The sequence below is a fragment of the Pectinophora gossypiella genome, chromosome 1 (assembly GCF_024362695.1).
Source record: "Pectinophora gossypiella chromosome 1, ilPecGoss1.1, whole genome shotgun sequence".
Lineage (NCBI taxonomy): Eukaryota > Metazoa > Arthropoda > Insecta > Lepidoptera > Gelechiidae > Pectinophora > Pectinophora gossypiella.
Genome location: NC_065404.1, coordinates 4524400 through 4541604, shown reverse-complemented (window position 1 = coordinate 4541604; position 17205 = coordinate 4524400). Strand labels below are relative to the sequence as shown.

General features: G+C 39.7%; 1 protein-coding gene across 2 annotated transcripts in view; it reads left to right on the top strand.

Annotated features, from left to right (window-relative positions):
* Positions 1 to 3675: 3675 nt before the first annotated feature.
* The window catches only part of LOC126381860 (venom serine carboxypeptidase-like), a 16359-nt gene continuing 2829 nt past the window's right edge, over positions 3676 to 17205 (top strand). Inside the window, exons 1-9 of one of the 2 annotated variants that reach the window (XM_050031397.1) lie at positions 3676 to 3842; positions 4504 to 4763; positions 11112 to 11249; positions 11772 to 11858; positions 13513 to 13811; positions 14298 to 14416; positions 14877 to 15044; positions 15468 to 15635; positions 16182 to 16441. In XM_050031397.1, coding sequence (XP_049887354.1) covers positions 3684 to 3842; positions 4504 to 4763; positions 11112 to 11249; positions 11772 to 11858; positions 13513 to 13811; positions 14298 to 14416; positions 14877 to 15044; positions 15468 to 15635; positions 16182 to 16441 — 1658 coding nt within the window. In that variant the 5' untranslated portion in view covers positions 3676 to 3683. Of the gene's footprint in view, positions 3843 to 4503; positions 4764 to 10917; positions 10983 to 11111; positions 11250 to 11771; positions 11859 to 13512; positions 13812 to 14297; positions 14417 to 14876; positions 15045 to 15467; positions 15636 to 16181; positions 16442 to 17205 lie in introns of those variants that run through there. The other variant, XM_050031405.1, reaches the window with a different exon arrangement.

Sequence of the window (17205 nt, the reverse complement as noted above, 5' to 3'; positions counted from 1 at the left end):
TATGCAACCCGTTTGACGTGTGCTATCAACTTTATTCTGTAGGGTTATTGGCCAATATATAAATTTGAGAGGGTTTTTAAAATTCCCGGCCTAAAATTGACGAGTGTTCCATAAATTTTATGCCTGTCTATTACCCGTCCCTTTCCCTTTCAGCGAATAAGAAAATGACAGGTATAACTTACTGTGCTTTACACACTTACGTTTGAGTATATAAGGAATAATAGGCCTAACTTGAGGGTGAATCCTAACTCATAACCAAAATTAATATTTTTGTGCCTAGGTGGGAGAGCAGCTGTACAGTTTTCTGGAGAAGTTCATAGAAGTATTCCCAGAACTGGGCAACGCGCCCCTCTTTATAGCCGGGGAATCATACGCAGGGAAATACTTGCCTTCCCTGGGTGTTGAGATACACAGGAATAGGAGACAGCCGGTCGTCAAACTGAAGAAATCAGAAATCAGAAATCAGAATCATTTATTCAACGTAATTATCATGGATAAACTTGTTGAAGGTCAATGTAACATTTTTGAATTTACGTCATTTCGCAAGGTGTTATGGCTGAGGAGAAGAAATGACAAGAAACTGCAACAGCAACACATCTTTTAAAAACCAATGAGGATATACATTACAAGTTATTTAATAACTAGAGGAACACATTCAATACCAGACATTTTTATCATTTAGGTAGTCATTAATCTTATAATAAGCTTTTTTACATAAAGTAAGCTTCACGTGAGCTTTAAATTTATTTTCTGACAAATTTAAAATATTATCTGGTATTTTATTGTAAAAACGTATACATAACCCCAAAAAAGATGAATTTAATTTACTTAATCTAGAATTTTGAATAGCAATTTTATGTTTATTTCTTGTATTGTAAGTATGCCTTTCACAGTTTCTCGGAAGGAGAGATAAGTTTTTACGTACATACATAATGTTTTCATATATATATTGACTTGCGACCGTCAGTATATTTATTTCTTTAAACAGCTCCCTCAAAGAGTCCCGACAACGCAGCTTATAAATAGCGCGAACTGCTCTTTTTTGAATGATGAAAATAGTTTCTACATCAGCGGCTCGACCCCACAGCAAAATACCGTAAGACATTATGCTGTGGAAGTAGCTGAAGTAGACAAGTCTAGCAGTGGGTACATCTGTGAGTTGTCGGATCCTTCTGACGGCATATGCTGCTGAACTTAGCTTGCCCGCTAGTGATACAATATGTGGGCCCCATTGAAGTTTTGAATCTACAGTAATTCCTAAGAAAACTGTGTGTTCAACAAAATCTAGTTTCTCGTCGTTAATTTTAATGTTATTATTTACTTTCTTTACGTTTGGTAGAACAAATTTAATACACTTCGTTTTCTTAGCATTTAGAACTAGGTTATTTACTGTAAACCAACTTAGAACCTGCGACACAGCGCTGTTTGCTTCGTCAAATTCCTCTAACTTTCTGTCGATTTTAAATATAAGAGAAGTGTCATCCGCGAACAGCACAATGTCAGCTTGGTTCTGTACTACATAAGGTAAATCATTTATGTACACTAAAAAAAGAAACGGACCCAAAATGGATCCTTGAGGAACTCCCATTTGAACATGAGAGCCCGAAGAAGTTGTACTATTGATTTGTACCTTTTGTATCCTACCACCTAGATATGAATTTAACAAACTGAGAGCTCCATTATTTAGTCCATAGTGCCTCAATTTCAAAAGCAAGGTCTCGTGATCCACGCAGTCGAACGCCTTAGACAAGTCACAGAATACTCCTACGGCATTCTGCGACTTCTCCCAAGCATCGAAAATGTGTCGAACAAATGTCACACTCGCGTCTGTTGTAGACCGACCCTTAGTAAAACCAAACTGCTGGCTGTGGAGTAAGTTATTTAAATTAAAATGACATAGCAGTTGGTCGAGAATAATTTTCTCGAACATTTTACTAAGTACTGGTAGAATAGAAACCGGTCTATAATTCGTGGGGTCTGATTTTGTGCCCGATTTAAAAAGAGGTATAACTTTACTGATTTTCATTAAATTTGGAAAAGTGCCATTTTCAACACTCATATTAAAGATGTAAGCTAGATATGGTGCTAAGATATCAATAACAGAGCTCATCAATTTGACAGACAATCCCCATAAATCTTTCGAGGTTTTAAGTTTCAGCTGTTTGAATACTTTAACAATACTACTCGGATCAACGCGTTTAAAATCAAATAATTCAGTGCAAGCAGTAACATTACTTTTTAATAATATATCAGCTTGAACAGGAGAGGACCTGAGAGATTCTGTAGTTTTTACAGGGATGTTCGTGAAGAATTTATCAAAAACTTCAGCTACATCTTTATCTTGTTTTACTAACCCAGTGCCCGATTCTATATTGTATTCTAATTCACGCGGTTTAGAAGCCTTTGTTTCACTATTTATTACTTGCCAAACTGCCTTTATTTTATTATCCGCGGTCTTTATTTTACTACTAATATGCATCTGTTTGGCTGTATAACACACTCTTCGAAATATTTTAGAATAATTTTTGACGTAGCTTTTGAAACTATCAGCGTGTGTATACGTTTTTTCCTCATATAAAGAATAAAGAGTATTTCTACTTTTGCGAATGCCTACGGTAGCCCAGTCACTGAACTTGAATGATTGACTGTTGGTAACTACCTTTTGAGGAAAATTATTTTCAAATTCTTTATGGATAATAGTGAAGAAAGTTACATTTTTTTACGCTTCAGAAGGCTTCGTCGCGCTTATGGACGGTACGGAAAAGTATCGGCGTCCGAAGAACGTAATAACCGACGACCCGATTACTCTAGCCATAGAGGTCAATCAGCTCGCGACAACAAACATTTCAAAACCCCAATACCGAGACCCCGCCGGCATGGTCGACGATTTCCCTGATTCAGCGCTTATGGCTATCAATCCGCTAGGGTCGATTAATTCTTTCAAATATTTTCCTCTTAGACGACGCCTTGAGCTCAGGTTCGCGCCCAACTGGGCACCCTCAGGCCTGTTGCCTTAAATTTTGTGCCGGGTGAGAGCCCTCAGCGCTACAATAGGTCACGTCAAAAAAAAAACAACGTGGCATAGACTAAAGAATAACATTAATACGTAAGTGTCTATAGAACCGAAAAGACTCCGCCCGCACCAATTATTTCAACTTCCATCTCAAAAGTCCTTCATTACAAATGTAAGAAAGAAATAAGCTAATTGAAGTCCTGTCAAATTAAGTTGGTGATTGCTCACCACTATACAAAACTCATTTTATCTCTCTTTTTTTAATATGTAGGTCTTTAGGTACCTTGCCTACTACCTTTGCAGCTTCGTTTAAACCTTGAATTTTCGAACAGCCTTCATGGTCTAGTGGTTACAGCAGTGGACTCGCGATCTGTAGGTCCGGGTTTATTCTCGATGCGGACATTATCAAAATTACTTTGTGGGACTGTCCTTTGGTTGGCTAGGACATTCAGGCTGAATCACCTGTCCGAAAAATTAAGATGATTCCGTAGTTCGGAAGGCACGTTGATCCGTTGGTGTCGAGCTACTAGCCCAAACACCACCAACCCGCAGTAGAGCAGCGTGGTGGAGGTGATTGAGGGGAGGCCTGTGCCCAGCAATGGGACATTATGGGGAATTAATCTTATATTGAATATTCAACTGACGACGCCAATTTTTGCAGGGTATATCAATGGGCAACGCGCTAATACACCCGCAAGGTATGATGCACTACAGCTTGCTGATGAGGGAGCTTGGGTTGATGGATGATGACCAACTCCTAGAGCTGATGGATTTAGAACAGTACACCATGAGACTGGTCGACGCTGGAGCTATGATGGAAGCTGCTCAAGTAAGTACTGGATGCGTGTATATGTAAGACCCGGCTGCATTAGCAGTCGTTAATAACCATCAATCCGCACTGGACCCGCGTGATGGTTTAAGGCCCGATCTCCCTATCCATCCATAGGGAAGGCCCGTACCCCAGCAGTGGGGACGTTAATGGGCTGATGATGATGATATGTGAAGAGATAAATAGCTGAAGAAGAAGAACAATGAAAGAAGAGTTGAATAATTGAAACTCAAACTGAGCCTGATGCAGATAGAAACGGGAAAGTGGGACAAGCGGATTGGGCGCGGGGTTTTGTTTGCAATTGTATAGAAAATCCAGCCCTCACCGCTTCCCATTTGTCCGGCCATGTGAGATAGGCCCTAAGTCACAGCATCATGCCTGTATATACCTAATACTTTTTTTTTAAGAACGTCTAGGGCCCTATGCCGAGGTGTTTCTTGCAGATTCTTTTCCCCGGCTATACAGGTTGTGAAAAGCTGCAGTAGTTTTAGGCGGATAAGACGTTCGTTATGTAAGAATTGACGCTCCAAAGAGTAACTATGTTACCTATTGAAGCCTTTTTGAATTAGAATTTTACATCCCTGAAGGAGTAGACGGAGGTGATGAACTGATGAATGAACTTACAACATAATTTACAAATTTTAATCTTTTTTACCAACAGAAATATAACGAAACCATAGAGTTCATAAAAAGAGTGACTCAGGTGAACATATTCAACTTTGAAAAGGAACCAGCGGGACTCCTCTCCTCCTTGGAAGAGTATGTCAAACGGCCAGATGTTAGAGAAATGATTCATGTAAGGAATGCCTCCTTCCACTTGAACAACCAGCTGGTCTACCAGAAGATGCTGCCAGATATCATGAACACCACCAAACCCTTGGTTGAGGAGTTGCTCGAGCATTATGGCGTCATGTGCTATTAGTAAGTACCTACAAATATGTTGTTTTGTTCTCAATTCAAATTACTTATTGCGAATTTAGTATGATTGCGAATAGGGTAGCTTCCAATTACGAATAAATTCCAGCTAGTCAAATCAGTTACTTTTTAGTAAACGTCAAAACACGAAATTACTATGGAAATCGTAACCTGTGATGTCAGAGTCGCAGTTAATTATTACATTTTTCTTTAACAAAATTCATAAATAAGATTTAGATAGAAATATTGCAATTTGACATTTGCGCATACTTATATATGAGTTCAGAGGGGCCTTCACTATCACACATCTCGATCCAAGTAATTTAAATAAAGTTTAGACACTGAATAAAACTATAACTTCAAGAAACACTTCAACTCTATATAATGTAATAAAAATTCAATTTAGGTAATCCAATAACATTACAAAGTTAATTACACCGACAACTAATCCTTAACTGCAATAACACAACAGTTCACAAATTCTAATTAAAATCACAATAATCACACAGGAATTTAGCGATTCGTCGCAAATCTTGGCGCGCTAGCTCAAAAAGTCATAAACAAGATGGCGTAGTGCTGCCAGAGACACGACGCTTCGCTAGAGTGTCGGCTGTCGAACACTCTGTTCCAACTTCGTCCAGACGAAACCACCCGACGCAGTAGGATGCGCCGTCACGGCCAGACTGACTGTCGACCGTCCACGGGCGCCTATTAATCTTGTCCTGAGAACAATTTAAAACCCAAATCATCGCTCGATCCGCTCGTCCATCCTGCTGATCAGGATTTACACCAATCGCCTCTAATAAAACACAAATATGCAACTTTACAAGTTAACACAGACTGTCGGGATACTATTAAAAGCATGAGTCCAAACGACCATCTTTATAGAAGGACCAGACGGCATGTTTCATCCCAGCAACTCAACAGCCTGGACTGAGCGAGTGTGTCCTTACAACCAGCCTGCGTTGGCATAGCCCGGACGACACTGTCCTCTTGACCAACTTTTCAATCTGGATTGAACGAGTGTGTCCTTACGACCAGCCTGCATAGACCTAGACCGGACGACACTGTCTTAATGAGTAACTCAACAATCTGGACCGGACGAGTGTGTCCTTACGACCAGCCTAAGCAGGCCTGGACCGGACGACACCATCCATTCGACCAGCTATACCGGTGGACCGGACGGGTGCATCCTCGGATGACACTGTCCTTTCGACCACGTTAACTGGACCGGACGGGTGTATCCTTGCAACCGCCCAAGATAGGCTGGCTCGGATGACACTGTCCCTTCGACCACGTTAACCACACACTTGACTTCGTTAACTGGACCGGATGGGTGTATCCTTGCAACAACCCGCAGTGAGTTGGCTTGGATGACACTATCCTTACGACCACGTTAACCCATAGTTCAATATCCAACATATACAAGGTTACATTTTGGTTCAACAATTTATCTCTTGATACCAACCTCTATTTTAATCTTGCTCAGTAGTGTAAACTTCAACCTCACATTGTACATCTAGCGTTTCAGGATCCGAACAAACACTTAGAGTCTCTGACCCAGCAGTGAGGGTGTCTGAATGAGCGGTGGTGGTATTAGGATCTTCGCGTAACATGTTGCAAATTGGATCTCTCTGATCTTCGTGATCAATAACAGAATGTAAATCGTCAACAGTTTCCGACGCCGTCTCGGCCTCCTCATCATTCATGAGACTAGTAGTAATTTCGAGCAACCCATCAAGTCCCTGGGGTACTGAGCGCAAGTTCTCGTGTGCATATTTGTAGACACGATGTGAGCCGTTAATGCTTTTTAATTCGTAACGATCGTTTTCTAATACGGATGTTATTACAAACGGACCCCTAAACTTCCTATCTAATTTGGTTTGATTTCGTTCACTACTTTTAATAAAAACGTAATCACCTTTTTTATACGGCCTAATAGTGGCACGACCCTGATTGAAACGTTTTGTATCTGACGCCGCTGCTTTCTGAATATTATTCGAAGCATTTTCCCGGATAGAATCCACATCTATAGGAGCATTATGTTCAGCAGAGCTTACTGATGAAATTTTAGATAATCCTAAAGATTGAGCACGAATACCTAGCATTAGCTCCGTTGGTGAGTATTTGGTAACGGTAGACTTCGTACTATTGATTGCTAATTGAATATTGCCGAGTTCCTCACGCCACGTTTTGTTAGGGTCATTTTCGACAATAGTAAGTAAGCTTTTTAACGTCCGCATTACCCGCTCCACTTGGCCATTAGCCCTGCTAGACCCTGTCGCAATAAAATGAAGGTCGATCTTATGCTCAGCGCAGAATTTCTTGAATTCGGCGCTAGCATAACATCTGCCTTGATCTGCGATCACGCGTTTTGGTGTGCCAAACAGGCAAACGGCTTTCTTTAAAGCTTGTACTGCGCTGTTGGAATCTAAGGATGTGGTATGTTCCAACAAAATATACTTCGAAAATCCGTCTATGATTACAGAGCAATATTCTTTACGATCACTCTTTCCACTGAGTTTCCCCGTAAAGTCTATATGTATAGTGTGCCACGGCACGGGTGATTTGGGAATCGAGTGTAACTGAACGGGCTGAGCGCCTGAAGGGCCTTTTGAAGCTTTACAAATAATACACGAATCAATGAATTTTCGCACACATTTGGACATTTGCGGAAACCAGTACTGTTCGTACAATTTGTCAAGAGTTTTATCAGATCCTAAATGCTGTATTTCATTATGCACGTGGTTAATCAATGTCCAAATGAGTGAACGGGGTACGACGGGTAACCAAGAAGTCATTTTATTTCGCGTTATTTTTCTATATAGAATTCCGTCCCTAACGTCGTAACTATGCCCAACAGAGTCAGGAAATTCCTTATTATTGTGTTTTGCAATTAAATCTTGAATTTCACTATCCCGTTTTTGTTCAACGGCGAGCCAATCTTGATGCAATTCAACAAATTGGACAGATTTAGTAACAGGATCTTTAGATGTGGATGGTAGGCTTACATCAGGCTGGAGATTACGAGAAAAATAATCAGCGTGCTCCATTCCCCGCCCCTCTCGATATATTATGTCGAAATCATAGGCTTGAAGAAATGCCCACCAGCGGTGAACGCGTGGGGTTAGGTCAACTTTAGATTTCGAAGCTTTAAGCGAATTACAGTCCGTGACTACTGTAAAAGACCTACCATAAAGATAATGTCGAAAATGTTCGACGGCTCGCACGACTGCCATCGTCTCCAGCTCGTACGAGTGGTATCGTGATTCAGCTTCGGACGTTCGCCGACTGTAGTATTCCACAACGTGAGGTAAGCCATTTTTCTTTTGTAAGAGTATTGCCCCATAACCCTCGGAACTGGCGTCAGTATGTAATTCGACGGGCAGTTCCGGGTCAAAAATAGTAAGCACTGGCTTGGATGTCAATATGCTTACTATGGTGTTACGGATATCTTCGTGTTTATCAGTCCATTTGATTGGTCCTTTCAATTTCGTTAACGGATACAATGGTCCAACGATTTTTGTAAATCCTGGTATAAATTTTCTAAAATAGGAGGCAAGGCCGAGAAATTGACGAACATTTGTTGCTGTCTTCGGTGGTGGTGCATCTACAAGTGCCTGAATTTTCAGAGAATTTGGTCTAACTTCTCCAAACTGAATTGAATAGCCTAAATAGTCTATCTTTTGCTTCATAAATTTACATTTTCGCAGGTTTAATGTGAAGCCGGCTTCGGTCAAAGCTTTTAAGACATCGTCCAAACTTTGCAATCCCTGGGAGATGTCAGAAGAGTGACACAAGACATCGTCCATATAAATTAAAGGCTTTCTATCGAGGTGATGTATGGCTTTAGTAATGGATCGTTGGTAAACAGATGGCGCATTTCGTAACCCGAAGGGCATTGCTAGGTACTCGTATTGTCCTTCCGGAGTTACGAATGCAGTTTTTTCAACAGAGTCCGGATGAATCGGGATCTGATGGAATCCGGACGCCATGTCTAATGCCGTAAAATAGTTAGCACCAGCAAGTTGGTCTATCTGCTCCTCTATGCGAGGCAATGGGTGATGCTCGGGTCGAGTATTTGAATTAAGCTCACGATAGTCAACACACATTCGGTCGGTATTGTTCTTTTTCTTTACCAAAACTATCGGGCTAGCAAAGGGCGAAGAGCTTTCCCGAATGACTCCCGCATCTAAGAGCTCTTGGACCTTTTCACGAACTATCTGTTTTTCAACTGGTGCTAATCGATATGGGCGTCGTTGAACTGTTTTGTGAGGATCTATCAGATTAATTTCCAAACTACCTGTCTTAACCCTCCTAACAGGAATACCCTCGGTAAAATATTCGGCATATTTACTAAGCAATTTTAGAAGTGCTGTTTTGTCCTCGCCTTGTAAATCAGTATCAATTTGGGAAAAATCTAGAACCGCTGATTCTAAATTGCAAAAATTGGTTTGTTCTTTGGTAGTAAAAATTAAATTATTATTTTCAATTTTCACGCTTATACCTTCATCTAAAATGTCTCGACCGATTATTACCGACTCCGAAATGGCATCATCAGGAACGATATGGAAGTTCAAAGTAACAGAAATATCCTCAATTTTAACCGTGCTCAATATCTGTGAAGTACATTCTATACCTCTATCACCCCCACCAATACCAGTAAGAAAAACAAGATTATTACGCACAGTACCCTGAAACTTGTCACATAAGCTTTCTTTTATAATTGAACAAGATGAACCACTGTCAAATAAAAAAGGAATTTGCTCACCGGAAGATGTCATGAATGTAGCTCTGGACGGGCGATGCTCGCAAAGGTTAATGTCCTTTGTCGCTGTCCCACCACCGCTCTTCTTATCAGGACACGCAGGTGCTATGTGGCCTGGTTTTCCACATGCATAACAGGACACAGCATTTGTTTTGTCCTGACGACGGGTCATGTTTGAATTGTCTTTTGGTTTAGACATTCCAAGTTCTTCTCTACGCTTTCTACACTCGAACTGTCTATGTCCAGATATCCCGCAATAATGGCAGTTTCCAGGAAATCTTGTCTCTGCAATACGAGATCGCTTTGATTCTGGCTCTTGATATCCATCGGTAACATCCAGTCTTCGTTTTAGAATAACACCACCGAGAATTCTGAATAATTGGGCTCGGGTAGTTATTACATGTGCAGTTAGCTCTCTACGTAACAAGTTATCTTTTTGACACAGCAGTGATACAACAAATGCAGTTAATACTTCTTCAGACAAATCCATATTTGGAACTTGTTCAATCATGTTCCACAGACGGAGTGCAGATTCTGTTGCAGTTTCTTTATTTCTAATTTGAAATCTGAGAATATCATCAAAGTGGTCTTGAATGAGCTTAGGCTTAGATAATTTGGCTAACAAGCTATGTTTCACAGCGTCCCAGGTTAATTCATTCAGATTCAGTTTAGTCAAACAAGAAGCAGCACGCCCTTTAAGCGCATTAGTAAGAGCCATGAGCAAATCTATTCCTTCGAGGCGTTTCTTCTGCACTATTACTTCAGTGAGTTTACACCATCCCTCTATATCGGCTTCTGGGTCATCAGGATTGAATTCAATAAGCTTTGGCGTGTTAGTACTTACAACATTTTGAGTTTGCGCCATCATTAAAACTCGCGCTAACATGGCCTCCATATTGGTCGAAAATTCGGTGAGTTTATCACGGTCCGGGTGTTTAGCTTGTTGTTCGTGTTGTTCAGATCCCACTTCTGATATGAGTTCAGAGGGGCCTTCACTATCACACATCTCGATCCAAGTAATTTAAATAAAGTTTAGACACTGAATAAAACTATAACTTCAAGAAACACTTCAACTCTATATAATGTAATAAAAATTCAATTTAGGTAATCCAATAACATTACAAAGTTAATTACACCGACAACTAATCCTTAACTGCAATAACACAACAGTTCACAAATTCTAATTAAAATCACAATAATCACACAGGAATTTAGCGATTCGTCGCAAATCTTGGCGCGCTAGCTCAAAAAGTCATAAACAAGATGGCGTAGTGCTGCCAGAGACACGACGCTTCGCTAGAGTGTCGGCTGTCGAACACTCTGTTCCAACTTCGTCCAGACGAAACCACCCGACGCAGTAGGATGCGCCGTCATATAAAATTAAGTTTGACATTTGTTTGCAAACAAATGTCAAATAGCTATCTTAGATGTGTCCATTTTAACCCCCCTGATCCCAAGTAATGTGTCACATAATTATGATTAAAAGCGACCGTGAAAGTGTTAATCTTGTTTGTTCATCATCCTTCATCCATAACTATATAAACTTCCGATTATTCTGAATTTAAATTATTATTTTTCTCAAATAGCGGCATCCTAGATCTGTTCGTCCCGTACAGTCTGTCAAAGCGAGCTCTATTCAGCGATATGCAGTGGTCACAACGAGAGCAGTACGCGAGCTCGCTGCGGAAACCCATGCGCCTGAACTCTGACGGGCGTGTTGTTGCGTAAGAACCATAAATTATTATTAACTTGCTTAAGTACTTACTTACTTAAATATTTTTATGATTTTGCTTACAGATAAGATAATATCTTATTCATATTGGCAATTTTGAAGACCCTTAATAAGTTTCCTCATTCCTAGAGACTTTTCAGAGTTTCATGCTGAGCTGCAAGCCCTTCTTGCCTGCATTTTATGTTTTATTTGATTTTTTATAAGTAAATATAAAATACGATTTTCCAAAATACGTGTAAAACGATATTTATATAACGAATTTATTTCTTAATTTTATTTAAATATTTAAGAATGACTTCTAGTAAATATTATATACTTTATCTATCTGGTCTATGTCGAATCAACTGGCCACTGAATTTTTCATACTTCCTTAAATCTAATTTCCACAACCTATTTTTAAGTTTAGTTTCGTTTTTATTACTTATGTATTTTTATTTATTAATTAATATCAGGTTCCTATTATTTTGCGTTTTTGATAATTATTATATCTAAATGTTTTTCTATAAATTCCCAGATACACGAAAGCCGGCGGCAATTTTATGGAGGTGCTGATCCGCGGCGCAGGCCACATGGTGCCGAAAGAAAACCCATATGTCGCCAAGTACATCATAGACACCTTCATAGACCAATTTAAATAGACAAACACAAGTCAAACATGTTATCTTCTTCGGCCCCTCGTTATTGAAGATTGCGACTGATTTTCTACCATTATTCCAAACGTTTTTAATTTGCAAGAAGGTCGATGCATGTTCCCATCACATCACTATCACTATCTTTATTTTTTTCCTTGAATCATCTTTCTGATATTGTTTCATTATTTATAATGTACATTACTTACTCATTAGTATGTGTTGTTTAGTTGTATTGCTATGATTTATTAGTTTATCAGACGTAAGTAAGTACGTAAGTAAGTAATAATATATTTCGGTTTATATGAATTAAAAATCTCTTTATTTGTTGTGGAAGCCAACGTCCTACCCAGAATATTATCACCATAAGGTACTAAGTTTCTTTCAAAACAAAAGAAACGCTAAATAGTTAAAAGTAATCTAAAATCATAAATCAACAACCAATCAATAAACTTTTAATAATCCATTAAAATCTGGCAACGAGACCCAGATTAAGAACTTAACCTAAAAATGCACACTTATATAAACTAATTATACATTTTATCAAGTGGAATTTTATGTCGGAAAATTCATGAACATTTTAGTGTTTTTGTTTTGTTATTTTCAGTTCCATAGTTTAGCGACGGAAAATTCCACTTCATATCAACTCAAAATCATGGTTTGAATCATGCTTCAAAGTTTTCGTTACGATGTCACTAACACCTGGTATTGTGTTTACACTCTTGTACTGCTTTTTTGTGGTTTATTAAATCTATTTTCTTTATTGCTAATTATATTTTGATAACATTACCAACTGCTACTGGTTTTGTGGTAAGTGCAACTTTAGTTCTACAAGGCGCTATCGTGGGACCGCTACTATTCCCTTGATATCGAGGTGATTCATTGGTAACTGTGGCTTAAGAGTAAGAATACTGTGAACCTGTTGCTAATGAGATTTCCCTAGTTTTCACAGTTTATCACGAGACTTGGTGTCTTTATACAATATACATTAGTTGGTTAAAAAGTACTTGGCACAGTTATCGTACGTAGTATATCTTCACAGTTCATACAGAATTAATAAAATATATCAACATCCTCGCGTGGAAAATTACAACTTTACCACGCTATAAAATATTGTTTCCTAAATAAATTATGTTCAGTACGATTTCAGCAATTCATTTAGTAATGAGTTACTAAAATAAAAAAAAATGCTAGTTTTCATAGCTGCTGTTTTGTTCATAAGGTATCGTGAATATTTTGTTAAAAATAAAACTCTTTTTATTGTTTTATGGCTGGAGACAACAAAGTAAGAGGCATATTTACTTATACAGTTACCACGCTTTTACATAATCTAAGTGCTATACTTACCAAAATTGTACATAAATCCTGTCAGACAATGTTCTGAGCGGAAGTATGTAAGCACTTGGGCATCGTCCCTCGGCTTTTTATCTTGTGACTTATGGCAATACTCACTTACAGTCGCGAGTAATTATCTATGTGTAAGCTGGTGATTGATGGTTTATATTCTTTTTATATTTTTTATTTATTTATTGAGGAAAGCTCTATAAATACGTACACACATAAGCTAGAATGAGGTCAATTACAAGCTTCCACATCTATTCCACTCTATTAACGATCATCTTTCAGCGTTAATCTCCTTCAATGTCATGCCTGCGAATCATCACCCCCGACTCCTGAAATCAAATCCGATAATGCGACATCACCACGAGATAAATTCAAGGTTAACCCCGACAAATTCCTGGGCATTGAGAGTTATTCCGGGTTCCTCACAGTGAAGGAAGGCAATCATCTGTTCTTCTGGTACTTCCCCAAGGAAGACGCGGGAAATACGCCCTGGATTATATGGCTGAATGGAGGCCCTGGAGTGTCATCTTTGCTAGGACTCTTCGATTTTATCGGGCCTCTTGAAATTAAGAATGGTGAAGGTGAGTGGCAGTATTTATTGGCGGAAGCTTTTGTGACTTTTACTATACCGTTATATTCCAGAAATTCATTTGTATTTTGTGTTTTTAGTAAGTCTTTATACTTACTTCTTATTTATTGCAAGTTGTTTCTTCTTCCTATTTATTTCCACAGATTAATTCAAGGGGGTTTTGACTACGGCATATCCTAACTGCAGTTATTTTTCATGACACAACTGATGTCGCGTTAATACGCGACATGTACTTTTATATTTATCATTTTCCATGTTTCGATGTTGATGAGCAATATCATGTACTTACTGACTTTAGAATCCTGTCGCATTAAGATATTTTACATTTAGTGAGACTTACAGTTCAATTTGTCGAAAAAGTTAATGTGACATGGTACTAAAAATTCACGTGAGTCGTGTTCGTACTAAGTCGAAAGCAGGGTTGGGCCGTCAAACCCGTGATAGGCGCCCATAGTTGTAAATTCCACCTGACTTTCAGTGTCACTGCGCAACACCACGTGGGCCTCGAACTATTCGCTGTTGTTCATTGACAGCCCAGTGGGCGCCGGCTTCAGCTACACAGAACGCGAGGACGGGTACCCCACCAGCTCTGCAGAGGTTAGTCCTCTTTCTTTGTCAACGATCAATGTGAAATCATAAGACGATACTCACACGACGCGGATTTTATAGCAGTGCACCGCGCAGCGAGGCAGCATTCGTGTGTAAGGCATCAGAGGATTACATAAGCCATTGCGACCTTGCTGACCGCTTCACATCCAACCGTATCGGTGCGCGGCGTCTCGTGTGAGAATCGCCTGAAATCGTCATTGGGCGATTTTATAATCGGAAAAATTTCATGGCCTGCGTTACCTAACATGGATTTGTTATCAGTAAATTATTTCTGATTTCGTGTTTCGGAAGGCATGTTAAGCCGTTGGTCCCGGGCTACTACCCCAAACGCCTGCGTCAATCCGCAGTTGAGCAGCGTGGTGAAGTATGCTCCATACACCCTCCGATTGATTGAAGAGAGGCCAGTTGAACAAATATAGGCCATGTTCTTATCATTTTGCTTTATCAGGTGGCAAAACAACTGTACAGTTTTCTGGAGAAGTTCATAGAAGTGTTCCCGGAACTGAGCAATGCACCCCTCTTCATAGCTGGGTCATCTTACGCGGGAAAGTACGTGCCCTCTCTGGGGATCGAGATACACAGGCACAATGACTCACAGCCGATTGTCAAACTGAAGGTACTTATGTCATCTTTTATTTATTCATCTTCATCCTCAGTCTCATCAACTAGTGAAGGTTGATAACCAGTTTAGCATGTTGCTATCGGTCTAAATTGTCTTGCGCTAAATAACAGTTGTTGACTCAGGAATCCTGTCCGTTCCTCAATGTTGTGAAATTACTACACATTCTTGGTGCTTGGGACCCATTGTCCTCCTTCCAGTATAATTTCCCTTCCGTCCCAGAAGTTAATGCCATCTCATCATCACATGCATGGTACCTACAATAAGTGATGTCAACGAAAAAGCAATATTTCCTATTACAACCAAATACGCCTTGTAATTTGATCAAGAAATCTCATATTCTCTGTTTTCAGAGATTTCGTTACCTACGTGTGCTAATTTAATCGATGGCATATCTTTCGAATGTACCATTTTTTTCAGGGTATAGCGATGGGCAACGCGCTAATACACCCGCCAGGTATGATACACTACAGCTTGCTGATGAGGGAGCTTGGGTTGATGGATGATGAACCAATCCTGGAGTTGATGGAGTATGAACGAAACATCACTCGACTAATCGACGGCGGATGTATGGTAAAAGCATCCAATGTAAGTACTGAGAAATACTACTCCAACCTCATAATCCACACGTTTGAAGAATACTACTTGTAACCAGAGAAACAGCTGACGAAAGATGGTTTCTTTCAAAAATAGAACTTATAATAGTTACGTAACTTATTGATGAATGAATTTGCACATATGACTGTACATCAGATGATGCTAAGCTCTCAAAGCCTTCTTTACCACAAACGCATCAACAATCCCATAATAAAGGTCGAGAAGAATCAAGTGAACAGAAAAGGATTATACTGATTCCATTCGAGACTCGGTGTAGTCAAGACCACTCCCTTCTTCTCCAAGAAGACCACTTTACTTTAAACTAAATTCAACTTTATCATCGATCCACAATAGTTAATAATCTTTCTTATTTTTCTTTCTTACCAGCCGCGTGGTGTTAGGCTTATTATGCTTCTAAAGAACCCTGACATGGCGCATATAACGACAATGGATCTTCTTATTCAATCTTTGATAAACTCTGTAGCTTTCATCATTTGTTCCGATACAATTTTTGACCTTCACCGTTTGTACCAACAGAAATATAACGAAACGATAGAGTTCATAAAGAAAATGACCGATGTCAGCATATATAACTTCGAGCATGATCCCAGTGTGATCCAATCCACCTTAGAGGAGTTCGTCAAACAGCCGGAGATCAAAGAACTGATCCATGCAGGGAATGGCTCCTTCCACCTGAACAACCAGCTGGTCTACCAGAAGATGCTGCCAGATATCATGAACACCACCAAACCCTTGGTTGAGGAGTTGCTCGAGCATTATGGCGTCATGTGCTATATGTAAGTAGAGTTCCTATCTAAAATGTGAAGTTTTGATATATTCAGATTTGCAGATATTACTGGTCTTTTGCATTGAGTTTACCTCACTCGAAACGCTCAATCGAGTCACTGTGGTCCCAGGCTTTTTTTTTACGTGACTTATTGTAGATTTGCCGCAGATGGCATTAACTACTTGGCCGGACAAATGGGGAGCGCTGAAGGCTCTCACCCGGTACAATGCTTAAGACAACAGGCCTGAGGGTGCCCAGTTGGACGCGAACCTCGGCTCAGGGCGTCGTCTGAGAGGAAAAATATTTGAAAGAATTAATCGACCCTATAGTGGGTCGATAGCGATAAGCGCTGATTGAGGGAAATCGTCGACCACGCCGGCGGGGTTGGTATCGGGGTCCTGAAGTGTTTGGTGTCGCGAGCTGATTGGCTGCCTCTATGGACGCCGGTACTTTTCAGTGTGTGATCCCAGGCAAATCAACAAGCATATATTATTTTGAAGAAACTTTCCATCTTGCGCGCTGTTATTACCAGAACACAGAATCCAACTGAATACTCAATTAAGTAATAAAGTAATTCGTTGTAACTTGAAAGTTAAACTTGATAGCTCTACGCTTTCGCCAGGAAAACGGTCTTGCTTGACACACAGACAGACGGACAACAAAGTGATCCTATAAGGGTTCAGTTTTTTTCCTTTTAAGATTCGGAACACTAAAAATCTTTAAACATATAGCAATCATCATCACAAACGTTTTCTGCTGGACATAAGGCTCTTT